The 18,856-nt window shown below is 31.8% G+C and overlaps 3 protein-coding genes across 3 annotated transcripts; 1 reads left to right on the top strand and 2 right to left on the bottom strand.

Moving 5' to 3' along the window:
* Positions 1 to 1,825: 1,825 nt before the first annotated feature.
* LOC114400533 (GDP-mannose 3,5-epimerase 2-like) lies at positions 1,826 to 5,191 on the top strand. Its single transcript, XM_028363022.1, has 7 exons — positions 1,826 to 1,994; positions 2,419 to 2,829; positions 2,938 to 3,031; positions 3,134 to 3,263; positions 3,385 to 3,517; positions 4,030 to 4,237; positions 4,804 to 5,191. The coding sequence occupies exons 2-7, from the start codon at positions 2,420 to 2,422 to the stop codon at positions 4,957 to 4,959; spliced, it is 1,131 nt and encodes a 376-aa protein (XP_028218823.1). The 5' UTR covers positions 1,826 to 1,994; position 2,419; the 3' UTR covers positions 4,960 to 5,191.
* A 3,080-nt stretch (positions 5,192 to 8,271) lies between these two features.
* On the bottom strand, positions 8,272 to 11,887 carry LOC114400666. The gene is made up of 4 exons (XM_028363232.1): positions 11,523 to 11,887; positions 10,665 to 10,859; positions 9,095 to 9,276; positions 8,272 to 8,800 (listed from the first exon to the last, which is right to left on the bottom strand). Exons 1-4 carry the CDS (start codon positions 11,806 to 11,808, stop codon positions 8,483 to 8,485), a joined length of 981 nt encoding a protein of 326 aa, XP_028219033.1. The 5' UTR covers positions 11,809 to 11,887; the 3' UTR covers positions 8,272 to 8,482.
* A 2,523-nt stretch (positions 11,888 to 14,410) lies between these two features.
* Positions 14,411 to 17,980, bottom strand: LOC114398216 (ammonium transporter 3 member 2-like). The gene is made up of 3 exons (XM_028360388.1): positions 17,293 to 17,980; positions 16,048 to 16,333; positions 14,411 to 15,132 (listed from the first exon to the last, which is right to left on the bottom strand). The coding sequence occupies exons 1-3, from the start codon at positions 17,878 to 17,880 to the stop codon at positions 14,567 to 14,569; spliced, it is 1,440 nt and encodes a 479-aa protein (XP_028216189.1). The 5' UTR covers positions 17,881 to 17,980; the 3' UTR covers positions 14,411 to 14,566.
* Between the last annotated feature and the right edge of the window lie 876 nt (positions 17,981 to 18,856).

The raw sequence follows: 18,856 nt of genomic DNA, 5'->3' as shown, positions 1-18,856 counted from the left end.
AATTGAATTTTCTAATATTATTTAATCATTATATATACATATCAAATTTTATATAAATATTTAAAGATTGGATAGGTAAAAGGTTAATAAATAAAATAAATATCGTCAACCTTTTGTATATAAGTATATTAAGTAATTATTTATTTTTACAATGTTTTCATTTTTAATTTAAGAATAATGATTCGTCAAATAATGTTGTAAAATCGAAATGTTAGTAGCAAAAAAATAATTGAGAATGTTGATGAGTGTACTTAAAACACTAATCAAGAAATCAATTGTATAAAATATTTATTTCAAATACAAAAAATTAATTTAATGCAATTAAAATACAAAAAAGTCACTAATGAAGTAATGGATTTAATTAATTCATGTATTCTTAACATATAAAAAAGTCACATAGGACCACTTTCAGTAAATACTTTTAATTCATTTTTCTTTAATTAATGCATTTAATGTACTTATTAGTGACATTTTTATAAATAAAACAACTAATAGTTTTTTTTTAAAAATAGAGTAAATTTTTTAATAAATAATATTAATGAAACAACTAGTATTATTTGAAATAATTGATTTAGAAATTACTACCAGTTAAAGGTATTTATAGAAAAAAGTTAATGAAAAATTAAATTATAAAAGATCAATAATTTTTAAAATAGTCAAAACATTTATTAATATAGTTCAAACTTAAACGGTATATATAATAAAAGTATTAATTTTAGAATTTAATTGCAGTATTTTTTTAAGAATTTAATTAGAATTATTTAATAATATAAAAGTATAATAATTTAATGGTCATATATTAACCATATAAAAGCATTATTTTTATGTATAAAAATCATTATTTTACATTGGCAGTGTAATAATAAGACCACTCAGTAAACACTTTTAATTTATTTATCTTTAATTAATGCATTTATTGTACTTATTAATAACATGTTTTATGTAGAACAACTAATAATATTTTTTTTCTAAAAAAAATTACATTAATTTGTAATGCTAATGAAACTAGTAGTACTATTTGAAATAATTGTTTCAGTAGTCATCAGTCAAAGGTATTTATAGAAAACAAGTTAATGAAATTTTAAATTATAAAATATGAATAGTTTTAAAATAGTCAAAACATTAATAAATATAGTTCAAACTTAAACGGTATATTTTAAAAGTATTAAAGAGTACATGTGAATAATTTTATAATTTAATTAGAATGTTTTAATAATGTGCAAGTATAAGAATTTGACAGTCAAATGATAATATAAAATAGTTATTATACATTATTAGTGTATAATTTTTTTCTTAAATTATCACAACGGTTATGATACATTATAATAGAAAAAAGATATAAAAAAGATGAAATTTTCAAATGAGATGTTCAAAATAATATGACATTCAAATATTGATAGTATAAAATAATTATTTTATATTATTATTATATAATTTTTTTCTTAAAATATTATCACAATGATAAATGATATATGACGTGATAGAAAAAAAATATAAAAAAGTTTAAAATTTTCAAATGAGATATTTAAAATAACATGACACTCAAATATTGATAATATAAAATAAGTATATTATCGGAATAAAATATTTTTTCTTAAAATATAATCACAATAATAAATGAAATGATATTATAGGAAAAATATAAAAAATGAAAAATTTTAAATGAGATATTCAAAATAAACACGGCATTCAAATATTGATGATAAAAAATAATTATTTTATATTTTCAATATATAATTTTATCTTAAAACATTATCACAATAACAAATTGTAGATATGATATGATATGATAGTGAAAAGATACAAGAAAAGATGAGAAATGATCAAAATAAGGTGACATTCAAATAAGAAGTGATAAATGAGTGGCTCTGCCTTCCCACTTCGGCACTCTATTCTATATATAGCAATGGCATCCACCACACATGCATTCCAAACCCAACCGTATCCTTCATTCTTCTCCTAAATCCTAATCCTTCTTCACTTTCAGTTCTCAGGTATCTCCTCTCTTTTCACTCTTTTGTTCAACCTTTTTAAGTTGCAATGCCTCACTACTTTCTCATTCATGCTTCATGTTTTCATACTTTGCTTTTCTTTAATCTTAATACCTGATTACCTGCCATGACCTCCTATTTAGGTACTAAATATTTTTGCAAAATTTGTATCGGCGAGTTAATATTTTTCATATGCACCCTTTAATTTATTTTATTGCATTTTTATAATGTTGTTCCATTCCATGTGCCCTCGTGCGGGGGTATGCATGTATGTGCTTCTTGTAATCTCTGTCGGTTGGTTTTCATCTCCCAAGATTCTGTTTTTCTGTCTGGTCCTTCCTTAAAAACAGTAACTTGCATGACGGAATTGTTGTTTCTAGTTATATTTTATGCGTTTCTGACTAATTCATTCATGTGGGGTGTGCAGCATGGGAAGTTCTGGAACAACCGACTATGGAGCATACACATACCAAAACCTTGAGAGGGAACCTTACTGGCCCTCTGAAAAGCTCAGAATTTCCATCACTGGGGCTGGTGGTTTCATTGCCTCACACATTGCTCGCCGCCTCAAGACCGAGGGACATTACATCATTGCTTCTGATTGGAAGAAGAATGAGCACATGACTGAGGACATGTTCTGCCATGAATTCCATCTTGTTGACCTTAGGGTCATGGATAACTGCTTGACAGTTACCAAGGGTGTGGACCATGTTTTCAATCTTGCTGCTGATATGGGTGGGATGGGTTTTATCCAGTCCAACCACTCAGTCATTATGTACAACAACACCATGATTAGCTTCAACATGATTGAGGCTGCCAGGATCAATGGTGTTAAGAGGTCATTCATTTTAAACAAACATGTGTTATTATGTCACTTTCAATTGCATAATATAGTCTTTATGTCGCTGTCATAGTGATCCTTGTTTTTTGGTTTATTTTTTTTAAGGTTTTTTTATGCCTCTAGTGCTTGTATCTATCCTGAATTCAAACAGTTGGAGACAAATGTGAGTTTGAAGGAGTCTGATGCCTGGCCTGCTGAGGTTTGTTGCTGATTCTTTTAATTAGTTGTTCAACTTATTCTGGTTATTCACTTGAAAATACTTAGGTTAGCAGGGATATATTTAATATTTGACTTTTTATAGCCACAAGATGCATATGGGCTGGAGAAGCTTGCAACAGAAGAGTTATGCAAGCATTATAACAAGGATTTTGGAATTGAGTGCCGGATTGGGAGATTCCATAACATATATGGTCCTTATGGGACATGGAAGGGTATGTTCTTGACTGAATTGCAAGTTTTTGCAGTTGTTGTATTTGAGTCAATAAACTAGTGGACATTCTTTTGTAGCCTTTTGGATTTAACAAGTTTGTTGCTTTGTGTTTTGTCATATAGGTGGAAGGGAGAAGGCTCCTGCTGCTTTTTGTCGCAAGACACTTACTTCCAAAGATCGATTTGAGATGTGGGGAGATGGATTGCAAACAAGATCCTTCACCTTCATTGATGAGTGTGTTGAAGGTGTACTGAGGTATTCCTTGCGGATTTTGTGGCTAATGACTATTACATCTAAATTAATGACTTATTTACAGGGTTTCTCATTTTAAAATTTAAATTATATGGATATGTGTTTTTATGAATGCTGAAAATGATCGAGTAGAGTGCCATTATTAGGTTACATTCATGCTCAATCATAAATGTAATTAATTGTAAAATCTCTATTCTGAAATTGCTAGTTCTGAAGGTTTTAAGATAATCCAAGAATTTTCAGTTTGCAATTTTCAAAAGTAGGTTTCTTTGTGAAATACAGTTTTGCAAATTAGGCAGAAACATTATTATCTCAATCAAGATCTACTGAATTAAATGGAAGCAAGAGGGATTTAAGTGACTACAATAAGATTTGCCCTATTTGGTTGTATTAAGAATCACAGTCTAGTGTTTAACAAGTCAAGCATATGTTAGCTTCTTTTATGTCTTTTGTCAGTTAGTTCTAATTCCTTGCCAAGATTTAACATTACAGTCCTGGTCCATTTTTGTGTTTAGATTGACTAAATCAGACTTCCGGGAGCCAGTGAATATTGGAAGTGATGAAATGGTCAGTATGAATGAGATGGCAGAGATTGTTCTTAGCTTTGAGGATAAGAATATACCAATATACCATATTCCTGGCCCAGAAGGTGTTCGGGGCCGTAATTCAGACAATACATTAATCAAAGAGAAACTTGGCTGGGCTCCAACTATGAAGTTGAAGGTATTATTGTTATTTTAATGGGGTTAAAATCACCTTGTTTTCACTTTATACAATTTATTCCTATTTCTTACTTCTGATGAAGGTTTTTTAACAGTCATTAGTCCATCACTGTGTTTGTTTTAACGTGTTTGTCTAAAATTAATTTTCCTTTTATTATCTGAAAAAAGAATTTCCTACCAAATTTGATCGATCATCATCAAGAAAAAAGTAATGGAATGAGTATATTACCCACATTATAATATTTTCCTATCATACATTTTCAAGTGTTCAATTTTTACTAAAGTTCAATGTCTGATTTTTGCAGTTTTTCTTATCTTCTATGGGGTTACTTCTGGTTTCCCCCTCTTTTGCTTTTTAATCTATTCTCAATCAACAGGATTGTATGTTTTAGGGTGTATTTGGAAACCCGTTTTCAAGTATCACTACAAACGAGAGTTCAGACTTTTCAAAGCATAAAATTAGGAACCAAGGATTTTGTGTCATTGATGTGAATGTCTGTTTGTACCATTCTAACTGGTTAACCAAACACACACACAACTCATAGCATCTCAATTTTCATATTGTAGGATGGGCTGAGAATTACATACTTTTGGATCAAAGAGCAGCTTGAGAAAGAGAAGGCAGAAGGTGTTGATTTATCAGGCTATGGATCATCCAAAGTGGTTCAGACTCAAGCCCCAGTTCAACTTGGCTCGCTACGTGCTGCAGATGGCAAAGAATAAAGCTGCTAGTGCAAGGGATGTTCGGCAGTTGCAGCAGATGGCAAAGAATAAGAGTGAACAATGCATTTCCAAGTGAAGGGCAGGCTTTTATGTTGCTATTTTGTAGAGATCTATGGTTACAGATTAGCTATTGAAGTTAGTTTTGGAACTTGTTCATGTATTTGTAACGGATGGTGTTATGTTCTTGTTTTGTTTGAGGTAATAATAATAACTGCTGCTTAAGGTGATGTTACTGCTTGGCAAATTTTAAATTGTGTTTAAAGTCTATATAAATTGATTAATAATCATAAGAAAAATTTCTTCTGCATGAATTTCAGGTTTTGTTGAACAAAATTTAGATGTCAAATCTTAGTTGCATTTACTGTATTCTCTTAAAAAAAATGAACTTTATTTTGGTAATTTTGTGCAATCAAAGTTTATAATAAAGGTTGATATCAAATTTTAATGTTTAATCAAACATTGATATCAAAAGAACTTAAATTTCGTCTTTCATTTTGTGGTGTTAAGAATTTCAAGTTTTTTTTTAGTCGAAGTATGGATTTCTTAATGAAAGTGACGTCAGTGGTTCTCTTAAAAGATGATGGACCAAGGCTTGGGCCAAGTGGAACTAGATAAAAAGTTTCGTTCTTGATGGAAACTTTTGATTGTGAGACTTAGCAATTGGGCAATGGACTATGGGTTTTATTTGGCTGGTTTCGCAGTTGTCTATCATTGCAACTTTCGAAATGGAAGAACACGAAAGTGATCTACATTTTCGTATGTTGTCGGAAGTGGCTGATTTGTCATGGTGAACGTTAGCTGTGAGTGAGCATTGTAACGTGGAGCGCAAGAAGGCTAAAATGAATTTTCAGTTTTCATTTTGTCCTTCCTAGCTCTAAATTTTTTGGGACCCCCCACTTGATTGGGGTAAAGTGCTAACCGCGTGTTTTTTCACGTCATTCTCTTAAAGAAAATGACTCAGCCAATGGCAATTCATCGCGTAAAATTTATAGCCATCTGTGAAACAATTGAATTATGCAGCAAACAATTCAATTATGCAGCAGCAATTGTTTACAATTGAATTATGCAGCAACCAATTCAATTCAGCAGCAGCAATTGTTTACAATGATCAGAGAACAAAGTCAAGATAAGCTACACTAACAGCGATGCAACAAAGTAGAAGAAGCACGAAGATCACGGCACACTCCTCGGTCGTATACCGGCAACAAGATCACCTGAGAGAAAGGGGTCAGATGAGAGAAGGATTAAAGGGGAAAGAAAATAGCTCTCAGCAGAGAAGGAGTAGAGAACTGGGGAAAGGAATCACTTCAGAATAATACTGCAAAGTGTAATCCCTTCAGCCTTATATTCTTCCTCCTCAACCTTGTGCTACGCCTGCCTCCCTCACTTTGCTGTTTGTGAGTCACGTGTCCCTCCCTTCTAGCAGAATTTCGCGCCAAATCTCCTTTCTTCTTTATGCAGGTTACGATCTGCCGGCGTATTCATAGGTTGGTTTAATTAGATTATCATAAAATTAAGAAAAATATCAATCACTGCCCTTAAGACACTAGTTAAGGAATAAATTTTTATAATTTTTTGTTATTAGCTACAAAAAATTAGAAGGGAGGAGAGAAAAAACGAAGAGGAGTCAAAACTTCTTGTGCCATTTTTGTCTTTCCTTTGAATATGGAAAATAAGAAAAAAAATAAGTGATAGAATTTAATTTCCCATCCCTCTCTTCCATTAATATTTATGAAGAAATATAAGTATGATATTTTTTTTTCTTCTTTTCCTCCATTTGCAAACCAAAAAAAGGGATCCTTAAATTAAACCCAAGAGAATTTTGTTTTCCGTCGTTCTGTGCTTTTAACTAAATAATGTATTAATACTTAATAACAGACCTATAAAACTTGAACTCAGCTCATAAGTATACTTGAATTATTTTTTTTTTAGAATATAGGTATTTTTTTTATTAAAGTCAATCATGTTTGATCTGCATAGGATTACTATGGACAATAAAATTTTCCCTCATAATATTTAATACAATTTCATACCTAGGATATAAATTTGAGATTTTTGATCAAATTAGAACAATCTCACTACAATTGATTATTGTGTTTGGTGGTCTTGAACTGATTTTTTTATTGTTAAAATAAGTTTATTTATGGAGTTTATACAATTCATGAACTATTTAATTTATTTACTCCCCTGTTCATGACTTTTACTCGTGTTAACTACTGCCAACAATATTTTAAATATTATTTATAATTAATGACTTATTTTAAGAAAATTAAAGGGTTAAATATCAGTTACAATTTTTGAATATTCTACTCACGTGCCCAAAGGTTGATGTGTCATTTGGAAACGGTGTTATAAATGGTTAAGATTAATAGCAGTGCTTCCAAGTAGTGTTGCGGATCATATGTGGCAACACGGCTTTCATGGTAGGAATAAGGGCGAGAAAGAGAGATGTTTTGTTCTTTGGTGTGCGGTTATGTGGTGCATTTGAAAAAGGAGGAATGATTGCATCTTCAACAAGAAGGAATTTGAGGAGGATTTGGTTATAAAAGAAGTGGAATTTATAGCTTGGTCATGGATGAAGAAAAAGATTAAATCTTTTGACTACCCTTTTGTGATGTGGGCCTTAAACCATGATGCATGCATTAAAGGGTGATTTGAGTGGAGCTTGCATATATTTGGTTGAAGGGTGGGGCATTATGTGCTTCTAGACTATAGAAAGTGCACATCTTGGCACTTGGAGAGCAAGGGGGTGATCACGTTTCCTTGTGAAGTATAGGCAGGGGCAAGTGACTTATCTTGGGTTCTTCAACAACATAGGCTGGGCTTGTATTTTGTTTTATTTTGCGGGATTCCTATTGAATCTTATCTTATGCATTCATATTGGTATGTATAGTGTAAGATGCAGTAGGAGAATAGTTGTTTTCTTGTAACTATTGGTACTGTGGTAGGGGCACGTTTGACGTGGCCTGATCTTTGTATTTTCTGGCACTTCTAGTGCTGTTATATATATATATATATATATGCGAAATTATTTATTTCCTTGTGTCATGCTTTTTTTATATTGACTTACCTTATTTTAAAAATTTATTCAAATTCTACACCAATCTCATAATTTTGTAATGCAAAGGTTGACAGAGTGATATAAAATTTCACTGTATTTACATGTGAGAAAACAATTTATTTGCTAAAATAACTCATGTTCCATTATTTTTATGTGAAAATTTTTCTTAGATGAACAATAATCATGTATTTGTGAGCGAAATTAATCTTTGACCGAATGAATGGATGGCCACTTGTGTTTCTGACTTAGGAAAAAAAATCTCATAATTTTAAAACAAAATTACCCAAGCTCATGACCATGCATGCTATTTAAGGCACCTCCACAATCCACATAAGTAAAATTCATTATACAGTATACATATTGCTGAAGTTTGGGGGAGAGGGGGTGCGAATCCCAAATACTTTGTAATGATGCAAAGTTTCAAACATAACATATGAAATGTGGCCCATTAACTCACGTTCCTCAAGCTAAGTCCTGATACACAGGATTAACTTCTAGCTGCTCTGCGAATTTCTCGAGGATATTCTTCACAAGTTTTGCCAGCTCTTCTTTATCTAATTCAGCACCATCTTTTTCTTTTGTTATTTCAGCAAAGACAGCGTCATAAAGAAGAACAACTGCATTGTCAGCTTGAGCTGGCGGTAAACCCAATTCCTTTGCGTTTCTCTCAAGGAAGCTCCTTATTATTTCTGTGTTCCCTACTAGTCCATCCTTTGCTTCCGGTTTTTCCAGCAATGCCTTCTCCACAATGGTGTTTAATTCCTGTTCATTGGCCAATAGCTGCAGTATTGACCACAATATAACTATAAGTTGATAAATAAGAGTTTGCTGGACTGAAGCGTTCAGGATGTCACAAAAATCACAACCAATATTTTTTTTTCTCTTTCTAAAATCGTCTCAAACAATTGCTGGATAGTGGGAACAGGTACGCGCTTTAACGGGTTTTTTATGTTTTTCAATAATGATGTATTTTTTATAAACTAAATAAAAGGATGGTATAGCATAGAATCTATGGATATACGAAAAACATATAAGATTGGAACACGGTATTTCTAAATAAAATATGAAAAATACCTGTCTTAGCTTACAGCCATTAATGATTCGAATATTCTGAATGGAAACAACATTTTGTTTAGAAAGTTCCTCTTCTAGATCTTGCAGTACAGACTGCAGAAGCTGTGCAAACTGTGCCTGACCCAATTTTTCTTCTCCATCCGCCCCATGTTTTTTCAACAAGTCATTTAGCTGAGGAAATTCTGCTCATTCATGCTAAAAAAAAGTCAGTTTTACCAGACCGAGATAATTGACATGTATAGTGCTGACAAACAGATTAAATAAATCCTACCTATCATAATAAGGCACATGTTGCGGTCAGTTTCAACGAATGGAAAATATACTTCATAATTTCCTTTATATAGATGTAAATTTATGCATTTCAACACATTATCTATGAACGCTAGAACCATAATCTAAGAAAATTTCCAAAGCCAAAGAACATAGGTCATATATATAAATATATATATATACACACACACTGTTAATCAACCCAAATGCTACATTGGCAAGTGGAAAATAAGACATAAACACAGATTGATGAATAATCAGCACAAGTACACAAGGTCACAGCCTTGTTGTATAACACATGGCTTGTGACTTGTGAGGATGTGAAAGTCTCGTTGAGTTTGAGGGCCAAAATTAGAACTGTAGAAGCCCGTGCTCAATTATAAATATCCTCAAGGCAATCCAAAGGATCAGCCATTTATTTTTATATTTGGTGTCCTAGTGCAGTTGTACACTTTGACAGTTGCCTTATCCACAATGCGATAGGAATGAATATTATTTGGTAGTTATAGTAAGATCTAGGCATCTAGCACAATTTTAGTTCACTTCAAGAATTCATTACATTAAGTCTCCTAAAACACTGTTACTGTGATGCAAACTCTAGAAACAACGAACTCAATCAGTTCTAAGCAGAAATAGAAAAATTATATATACCTAAGGGGATTAATCAGGGAAAACTAAAATGTTTCGTCTTTTCCTATATATGATAATTTTGGAACCTGATACCAGTTAGTGCGTTTCCTTCTTAAAATTGCAACTCTGGAGAAAGCAGTTCTCACAGTCACACTACAAATCCACAAAAGAAACCAAAAAACAAGAATAAAGTTGTTGATTACAGATTATACAACAATATTACTTGCCTCTATCAATCTAACATCAATTTGACCATAATAATTCTCTGGAGCAAAAGAAAAAAGTGAGGAACTAGGATAGAGCAGAAACTTATTGCTCATGACAGGAAAAAGTTCCACGAATAAAACAAATTATATATTTGATTTTGATATTTCTAAATTACATAATCAAATTTAAGAGTATGCTTTCACTCCACAGAAGAGGAAAAGGCCTAAGTACATCTTAATCAAGATGGAATAGGAATCAGTGAACTGTCCCATGCTTTACATCTTACAGTTGAGGATCATAGAAACAGATTATCAATAATAATGAGAGTATGAGATGAACAGACAAAATTGCAGCTGCAAAATAATTATAAGTTATCCATAGTCAACTCACCAGAAATAATAAAAAAAAAACAGAATAAAGAGCAAAACAAACAAAACCTTCAAACTAAAAGAGCAAAATGAACCTGAGAAAGGAGGAACGCCCATCTCAACTCCCATCTGGACAAGAGCATTCCGAATTTCACTCTTGCTGATTTTCCCCTTGTCTTCGACATCTAAGTCAGTGAATAGATTTTCAGCTAACATGGCAAAGTCATCCTCATCCTCTAATAACAACCGGAGAGTACTTCCATCCAAGACTGATACAACAAGAGGATTATCTACAGACACACAAATGTAAAGCAGTATTAATTTTCATGTCAAAATTCAAAGAACCAATTAATTGCTCGTAAAAGCTTAATACGCATAGACAAAACACGAAAACAAATCCACAAGTTCTACAATGTAACGATGTTATCATACACGTCACGTTTCAGTCAAATCCGATCAAACAGGGAACTCAAGAATTTTCTGCTTTACGGAATTACTTTCTCTACAATCGACCTATTTCAGTCTTTTCAGCGACCGGCAACTGAAAATTATAGCAAGAAAAGGAGCCTAGATCTACACAATCGTGGACGAGAATTAGTGAAGAAAATAAGAAGACTCTTTGCAATTTGAACTGAACGAAATAGTAAAATCAATTCAGACTTATTATTTTATACGAATTTAAAAGAGGATAGGCACCATCAGAGTCACGGATCGAGAAATCGAGATTAGAGAACGCATGTGTCCTAATACTAAAAATTAAGAGCACTTAATCGATCATGTACTAGTGCAGGGACTATTTAACTTCCCTGCATCCTAAGACAAAACGGTAAACCTTAAAATAATAGTGCGCTTCTTTTTTTCAGCGTGACTGAAGAGGTTGACCGCACGCACGCACGCACAAGTTTACCTGTAGTGAGTTGCGTGATGATCAGAAGAAGGAGAATAAAATAAACCTTTGAGTTCATTGGCGATGGCGGAGATGTAGTCTCGGAGAATCTCGGAGGCCTTGTCGGCGGTGTACTCGGCGGAGCGGAAAGCATCGGCGTCTGGAGTGCGGAGGCGCGTGAGAGCAGAGGCTTTGAGATAATCGGGTAATGAGAGACCGAAGAGGGAAGAAGAGGCTCGGGAATGGGCAATGTCGAGTATGTTAGCTCCGGTGAATGGACCGTCGTCGCCTAAGGACAGATCGACGCCTCTCAGGTGCGTTCCGTCCAGTACCTGCAATGTTCCGTCTGACATTTTTCGACTCTTTGGTTTTGCTTTGAGTGAAGAATACTTCAACTGTTGGTCTGTTGCTACGCGTCTTCGTCTGAAATCAAATTGAATATTCAATCAAATAATATGAGAAGCCTTTTCCACCTAACACTTGACAAAAATAAAATAAAATGACTTATATATTTTAATAACAATACACTTTCACGTTAATTCTTGGCAAATAAAAAATAATTAAATAAACTTTTGAAAATTTTTATATATATTTTAAACTTAATTATTTACTGTTTTTTGTTATCTGAATATATATTAATAATATTACTTAAGTAACATTTTTTAAAATTTTGGATTAATGTAATTAACATATTGTATTCATATTGTATTCTTAGAGACTTAATAAAAAAAATAGTTTAAGAAACTCATGTAATAATGTTATATATTTTATATATAAATTAAAATTAAAATAGTGAGTTTATCAAATGAAAGAGAGTTATTATATATATATATATATATATATATATATATATATATTATTTCTCCTCATTTTAATATATATATATATTTTTTTTTATCACATGACTTATTATATTAAGTATTTTATTTTTTTAAAATGTATTAAAATGCTTTATGATACTTACAAAAATATAAGATGTTAACGAAAGAGCATCACAATAGTGCGCAATAGATAAATACTCCTTGTGATAATTTTTGATATTTTAGCCTTCTAATTTTTCTTTCAAAATAATTGATGTTTTAAATTTTAAAGTCTAATTAATGTTTTTTTAAATATACTTTTATTTAATAGTCACTACTATTAGTACAAGCATCAAATTTATATCAAGATATTAAATAAAGATATTTTAGTTTAAATATATAATAATATTTTAGTTTCATTAAATATATATTAATGTTAAACATTATAAGAAATGAGAAGTGAGGAAGTAACAATAACTCCATTTGAGACCACCAAAAATAAATTAGTACTCACAACAAGTCTGGTTAAGTCAGTTTTGTTTTGTTTACAGAGCTTGCATAAAGCCAATATACTTGAGTAAAATAGAGTTACAAATAAACTCTAGTGGTTTGGGTATTCTTGCAAAGGTTGACTTTAACAAGTTTAGTTGAATTGAAGAAATGTGATAGAAAATGTCCAGAAGTAATGAGGAGGACATAAACAAATAGATTAAATAAAGAAATGACCTGAGATAAGAAAAGAAAGATCTGAGTTAGTGACTGAAAGATAGGAAGGGAATGATAAAGAAAAGGGCAATGACCAGATTTAGAAGATAAGTGGTGGTGGTGGAGAAAAAGAAAGGTGAAAAGGAAAAAAAAAACTCAATATATAAAGAAGAAAAACCACCTATAGTTGAGAAAAAACCTCCTAAAGAGGTAAAAAAAGTCATAAAGGCAGAAAGGTTTCTTAAACGATCGTTGTACCGCTTATAAATTTCTCAAGAATCTTATCAAACATAACCACAAATATAAGATATGAAGTGTTAATTAAAGCAGTTGGACAACGCCCATAGTTAATTTCTTAATTAAAGAAGTGACGTAAGAATTGTGTTTACTTCTCAATTTCAGAGTTCTTTCTGATCAACTCATTTCAATTACGCAATACCTCTGAAATCTGAATCTTAATCAATTCACTACAAATACGCATTCGGCAATCCTCTGTGTAGAGAACATTGAATTACACATTATAAATTTATAATTATTCAGTTTTGCCGTACAATGAGGGAATTGAAACCTACCTTGTCTGTCTAGTCTATCCCAAAATTGCGTACTAGTAGTACTAAGAATTAGTGGTATATTGGATAAAGTACAAAACTTAAATGCAGTTTTATAAATATATTTTACGTTTTTTTTTAAATTAGAAGTGGAGCTTTATCTCAATGATCCACAATCTATATTATTTTAATATAAATATTTATTGTATAAATTATAATGAAAGAGCATGTGAATATTGAAGTAAAATAAAAAATAATGTCCTAGTTATAAAAAAACTAAATAAAAAATAAAAATGATTTTAGTATTTGTAAGCTTAGTTCTAAAAATTAATTTTAACTAAAAACATATGTTTGAAATTAATTTGTCTTCTATTTAAATGCTTTGCATTTCAAAAATACTTTTGACATAATATTTTAACATTTTTTTATCACAATAAAAGTTTTCAAAATGATGATAAGGAATGAGTAATTGTATTTGTACTTAATTTTTATATAATTGTTACAATATCATAGAGAAATTCTGTACAAATAATATTATTAATTATAGTAAAAATATTCATAGTTTTCTTTTCAGAAAAGTCATATGTTTCAATAAATGTGGCTAAAGACATGTAGACTTTGAGCATAAAAAAGTAATGAAAACACTCATAAGGCAAACCATGAACCATATAGTACGAAAAGAATTTGACTGATATAAAAAAAAAAAAAAGAATTTTACGAGAACTAAGATTTAAGATCAACAAGTGAAGATACAGTACATAATTAATCTGGAGAGAGGACGAACATTATTCTCCAATGTTATAACAACACGTAGCATTCATTAAGTTTCGTTGCATCATTAATCATTAATGAATTTCCTAACGTATGAAGTGAAAATATATAACCTTAAAATTTTCTCAGCATTTACCAAACCTCATTTATTAGCATAAATTCAAACCCGAATTTAGAGCCTCTTTAAAAGTCCTTTAATTTGGTTACCCGGAGGAGAATTCAGAATTGGTAGGAAGATGAGAGAACATTTTTCTTTTGTTTTTGTTGAGAACAAGTAATTGAATTACTTATACCATTTGAAGCTGGGCAAATGACCTTGTGTCTCTAACAAACGAAAAGTCTTGAGTATCATAAACTTTATTGTGCTTGAGGTTCTCAAACTTTGCTGTAGGGTCTCCTCCATAGAAAGCGAAAGCCTCTTCTCCATGCATTGCCTTGTCACCCATTTGCAAAGCATCGGTGTCAATCCTGAGTGGTACTATGGACCCCACGAGCAAGCAAATCAAGCTGGTCGTAACAAAGTTGAAGATAATAACGAAAACTATGGCCCCAACTTGGATGGCCATTTGCCTTAGACCCGCATGAGTTGCACCGTTCTGGAGGCCATAGGCGAGTCCAATGTATTTTTCCCAATCGGGGACCATGTAGAAGAGACGGCACAGTTTAGGCACCGCCAAGAGCCCCGTGAGGACGCCGCCGAGAGCGCCGGCGACGGCATGGGTGTGGAACACCGCCATGGGGTCGTCGATTTGCTTTAGGAATGGGAGCTTGTCATGGAGGATCATCATTGTGTACCAGGGAATGCTTCCTGACATCACACCCATCAAGATCGCTGCCCACCCTTGCACAACTCCTGTTCACGGAATGGAATCTTTATTTTTACAATTCTCTCAGGATTCATCAAATTTCTTCTTCTGTCATGCTCCTACATTTATTTTTACTTCTATACTAATTCTTTTTAATTGTTTGATTATTTTCTATATACATTATACTCATAGCATTTTATTATTTAAGAATAATTCGTTTACATTGGATACTCCTATAATCACCATATATAAACATTAAAAAAAATCATGTCGGATTAAAAGAAATCCGTTTACAATGGATACTCCTATAAGGTTGGCACCACTTGTGCTAAAACTAGCTAGTTGCTATAAATAATATTTCACTTTAGCCTTTAAGAAAAACTCCTATAAGGTAATTTGGTTTTACTCTTGTCTTTCATGTTTTGTGAAATGTATTAATTGGTGTATAGAAAATGATGAAAAGGGAGAGGTTAGGCAAAAGCAGGCGACATCATTGTAAAGGACGAATGATTGGACGCACATACTATCTATACATATAACTCAAGAAAAAAAAAATGCGATAAATGATCAGTAAAAAACAAAAATTTATTTTGTTTATTTCAATAAGAGAAAAATAAATAAAATAAAAATGAGAAAAAGTAGAATTTCAATTGAAAATGGAAATTAAAAGTTTTATAAAGTTATTTTTTATTTTCTCTTTAAAAATGAAAATTTCATAAAATGTTTCTCTTTAAATACAAGGTTAAAAATATTAAAGACAAAAAAGAAATATAAGAAATGGTAGCTTAAAACATTGTCCTGTGTTTTCTTTAAAAATGGAAAAAAAAACTTTAAATATTGAATTAAAAAACTAAAAACAAAAAAACATATTTTATTCTTAATGAAATAAAAATCATATCATTATCTAGATTTTTAAAATTATTATTCAGGTCCAAGTTTGAAGGAAAAAGGTGTGTTTGTACCTGCGGCAGGTGTGATGCAAACGAGACCAGTGATCATGCCCTGTACGGCGCCAAACACAGTGGGCTTACCAAAGTAGAAAGTGTCGAGTAGGACCCAGACGATGATGCTAGCAGCAGCACACACGTGTGTGTTAAGGACGGCCAGAGATGCCACCGTGCTCGCCACGAACGGACCTCCACCGTTGAACCCACTCCAACCCATCCAAAGCAGGCCTGCGCCTGCAAGCACCACAATCATGTTGTTTGATGCAAATATTTCTCTGTCCTTTTCAGATCGTGGACCCACCTATTCAACCACCATCACATGCAATGCAAATGTCAGCATTTTTTTTATAAAGAAAATTAACTACTTCAAATTATTCACGCAAAAAATGTTCTATTCCTTTCTCTTGAATATTCATTGTATATTTGTACATATAAATAAAATTAAGAGTGGAATTAAATTTTACTTCAAAAGTTGTTTGGTAATATTATGTGTACCATAATCATTCAATTTTTTTAAAAACAATATCACCCATATTTATATTTTAGTTGAAACATGAAAAATATATTCGCGCATCATATATGATATTTTAATTAGGTGTTGTATATGTATAACTCAAAATAATTATTATATACTTTCCAATTATGATATTTATAGTGCAGATAGTTAACAAGATCTGCATTTCCCCTAAAAAAAAAGATCTGCATTTTCTTTTCAGGTATTATATACAGGGCCGTTTGTTTGAGTTTTATTTTAGCAACAATATTTTTAAAGAAAAAACATGTTTAAAAATTATAATATTAAAGAAATTCTTTAAATTGTAAAATAGTACCTTATATAATTTTTTTAAGTTATTGATACAATAAAGTATTTACTAATTTTATCAATAATTAATCTTTATTAGTGATTAATTTTTTTCAAAAAACTTACTTAATTAACATTAATAATTGGATACAATTAATTAGACAAAGAACCTATTATTATAGAGTCTTTATTATTAATTCATTTTATTCATTCATAATACGATTCTATATAAGAAAATCGATCCCAATTTCATTTGGATCAACATAAAAAATATATCACAAAATTTATTTGTTAACTTAAAACACAATTATGAATTTTTATAGTAAGAGTTTGCTTTAAAAAAAATGATTTAAGTATTTATTCATAATTTCGATTATAAATGAGTTACTAAGACATACGACTAGTTATTTAAATGAATTTTTTGGGTAAAAGTGATAAATAAGAGAAAAGTGAATGACCCAATAAGCTGCAGTAAAACCAGCAACTCCGGCGGAGAGGTGAATAACATATCCGCCAGAGAAATCAATAACTCCAAGCTTTGCCAACCAGCCATCGGGGCACCAAATGCTAAAGGCAGTGACGGTGTACGAAAAAGTAAGCCAAAGAGGCACAAACAGCATCCACGCACGAAAGTTCATCCTCCCGAGCAACGCCCCAGCTATCAAGATCAAGGTGATCCCCGCAAACACCCCCTGAAAAAACACCATCGTAGCATTGGGAAAGAGCCCCAGAAAAGCTTTCCCCAGAAGAAACTTCTCGTCCACCGCCACCCCGGGTTTCCCCAAGAAGAACACCATTTTCTCGCCGAATGACATGCGGAATCCCCACCCCACCCAGCATAGAAGTACCCCCGCGAAGGCGTAGAAGGCCATGAAAGCAGAGTTAATGGCCCATGTTTTTTTCACTAGGCTTCCGTAGAGAATCACCAGCCCCGGAATGCTTTGGAGACCCACCACAGTTGCTGCCATAAGCTGCCATGCATTGTCTCCTTTGTTCATCCATTCTGGGCTCGCTTCGTCTGGCAAAAGGTTCGTAGGAAACTCCATCGATCGTTCGCTCCTTTATATTTATTCTTGATTGTTGGATATATGACTAGTACTTCAGTTGCTGCTTAGGTTTGGTTGTGGGTGTTCAAGGCCAAGGCTTGCTAACACTCGAGTTATTTATTTGCATGCAGGTTTATAGAATCCAAGTAATAATTTTTGGGGGGATATACGACATATATAATAACATCGATTTGTCGTTTTATTCATTTGGATTGAACATTATGAGGCCGGCTTTGTTGGCAGACGTAGGTGGAAGAATGAATTTTCTGAATTCATTGATTCATCGTATGTATGTCGCGGTGTAGAGTACGATCTATTTATGACGTGAACTCTGTTCAAGTAGACGCGCTCCATTTGATTTTGCTTCATATATTCCCTAATAAACTAATATGCTTCTCATTCCATTTTGAAATAAATATTGTACTAAATACTCCGATTAACATGTTGTAAGTTCAAGTTTTTACTCATCTCTTTAAATTAAGGTCAATGTAAATTCCCTTGTACGTACTCTTTCTGCGAGCGAGTAGACAATATTGTAAGCTTGTGCGGCCTTCTTCGAGCCTACAATGCAAGTTTGTATTGCTTTCTGTTTTCAAGATCATAAATAACGACTATTCATTGGTGGTGTATTTGTCAGCTTTAATTGTGCTTGATTTTGTATTATTGGTATAGTACAACACAACACACAGGTAATCTTTAGTAATATTTTTTTTTCTAACACTTATTAAATTAAAAATGTAAATATTTAAAAATATTATCAAATATAAATAAATATTATTAATATATCACGAATCTTTTATCAAATGTTATATGAACTATGCAAACATTTAATAAAATATTATAAAAACATATTAATAATATTTATTCATATTTGATAATATTTTTAAATGTTATCATTAGTAACATTTTTAATAAATATTTAATTAAAAAATATTACTAAACTGTAGCAAGGTACTATTTTGCTATATATTATAAG

The sequence above is a fragment of the Glycine soja genome, chromosome 19, assembly GCF_004193775.1.
Source record: "Glycine soja cultivar W05 chromosome 19, ASM419377v2, whole genome shotgun sequence".
Lineage (NCBI taxonomy): Eukaryota > Viridiplantae > Streptophyta > Magnoliopsida > Fabales > Fabaceae > Glycine > Glycine soja.
The sequence above is the reverse complement of the archived record's forward strand: the minus strand, read 5'-3'. Positions and strand labels throughout refer to the sequence as shown.

Coding starts and splice junctions, on each gene's coding strand:
- LOC114400533 (XM_028363022.1), top strand. CDS start 2,420: ATGGGAAGTTCTGGAACAACCGACTATGGAGCATACACATACCAAAAC. Junction 3,032..3,133: donor CTGATGCCTGGCCTGCTGAG/GTTTGTTGCTGA, acceptor GACTTTTTATAG/CCACAAGATGCATATGGGCT. Junction 3,518..4,029: donor TGTGTTGAAGGTGTACTGAG/GTATTCCTTGCG, acceptor TTTTGTGTTTAG/ATTGACTAAATCAGACTTCC.
- LOC114400666 (XM_028363232.1), bottom strand. CDS start 11,808: ATGTCAGACGGAACATTGCAGGTACTGGACGGAACGCACCTGAGAGGC. Junction 9,277..10,664: donor GGGCGTTCCTCCTTTCTCAG/GTTCATTTTGCT, acceptor ATGAATGAGCAG/AATTTCCTCAGCTAAATGAC. Junction 8,801..9,094: donor ATGGCTGTAAGCTAAGACAG/GTATTTTTCATA, acceptor TCAATACTGCAG/CTATTGGCCAATGAACAGGA.
- LOC114398216 (XM_028360388.1), bottom strand. CDS start 17,880: ATGGAGTTTCCTACGAACCTTTTGCCAGACGAAGCGAGCCCAGAATGG. Junction 16,334..17,292: donor GTTTTACTGCAGCTTATTGG/GTCATTCACTTT, acceptor GTGGTTGAATAG/GTGGGTCCACGATCTGAAAA. Junction 15,133..16,047: donor TTGCATCACACCTGCCGCAG/GTACAAACACAC, acceptor TTCCGTGAACAG/GAGTTGTGCAAGGGTGGGCA.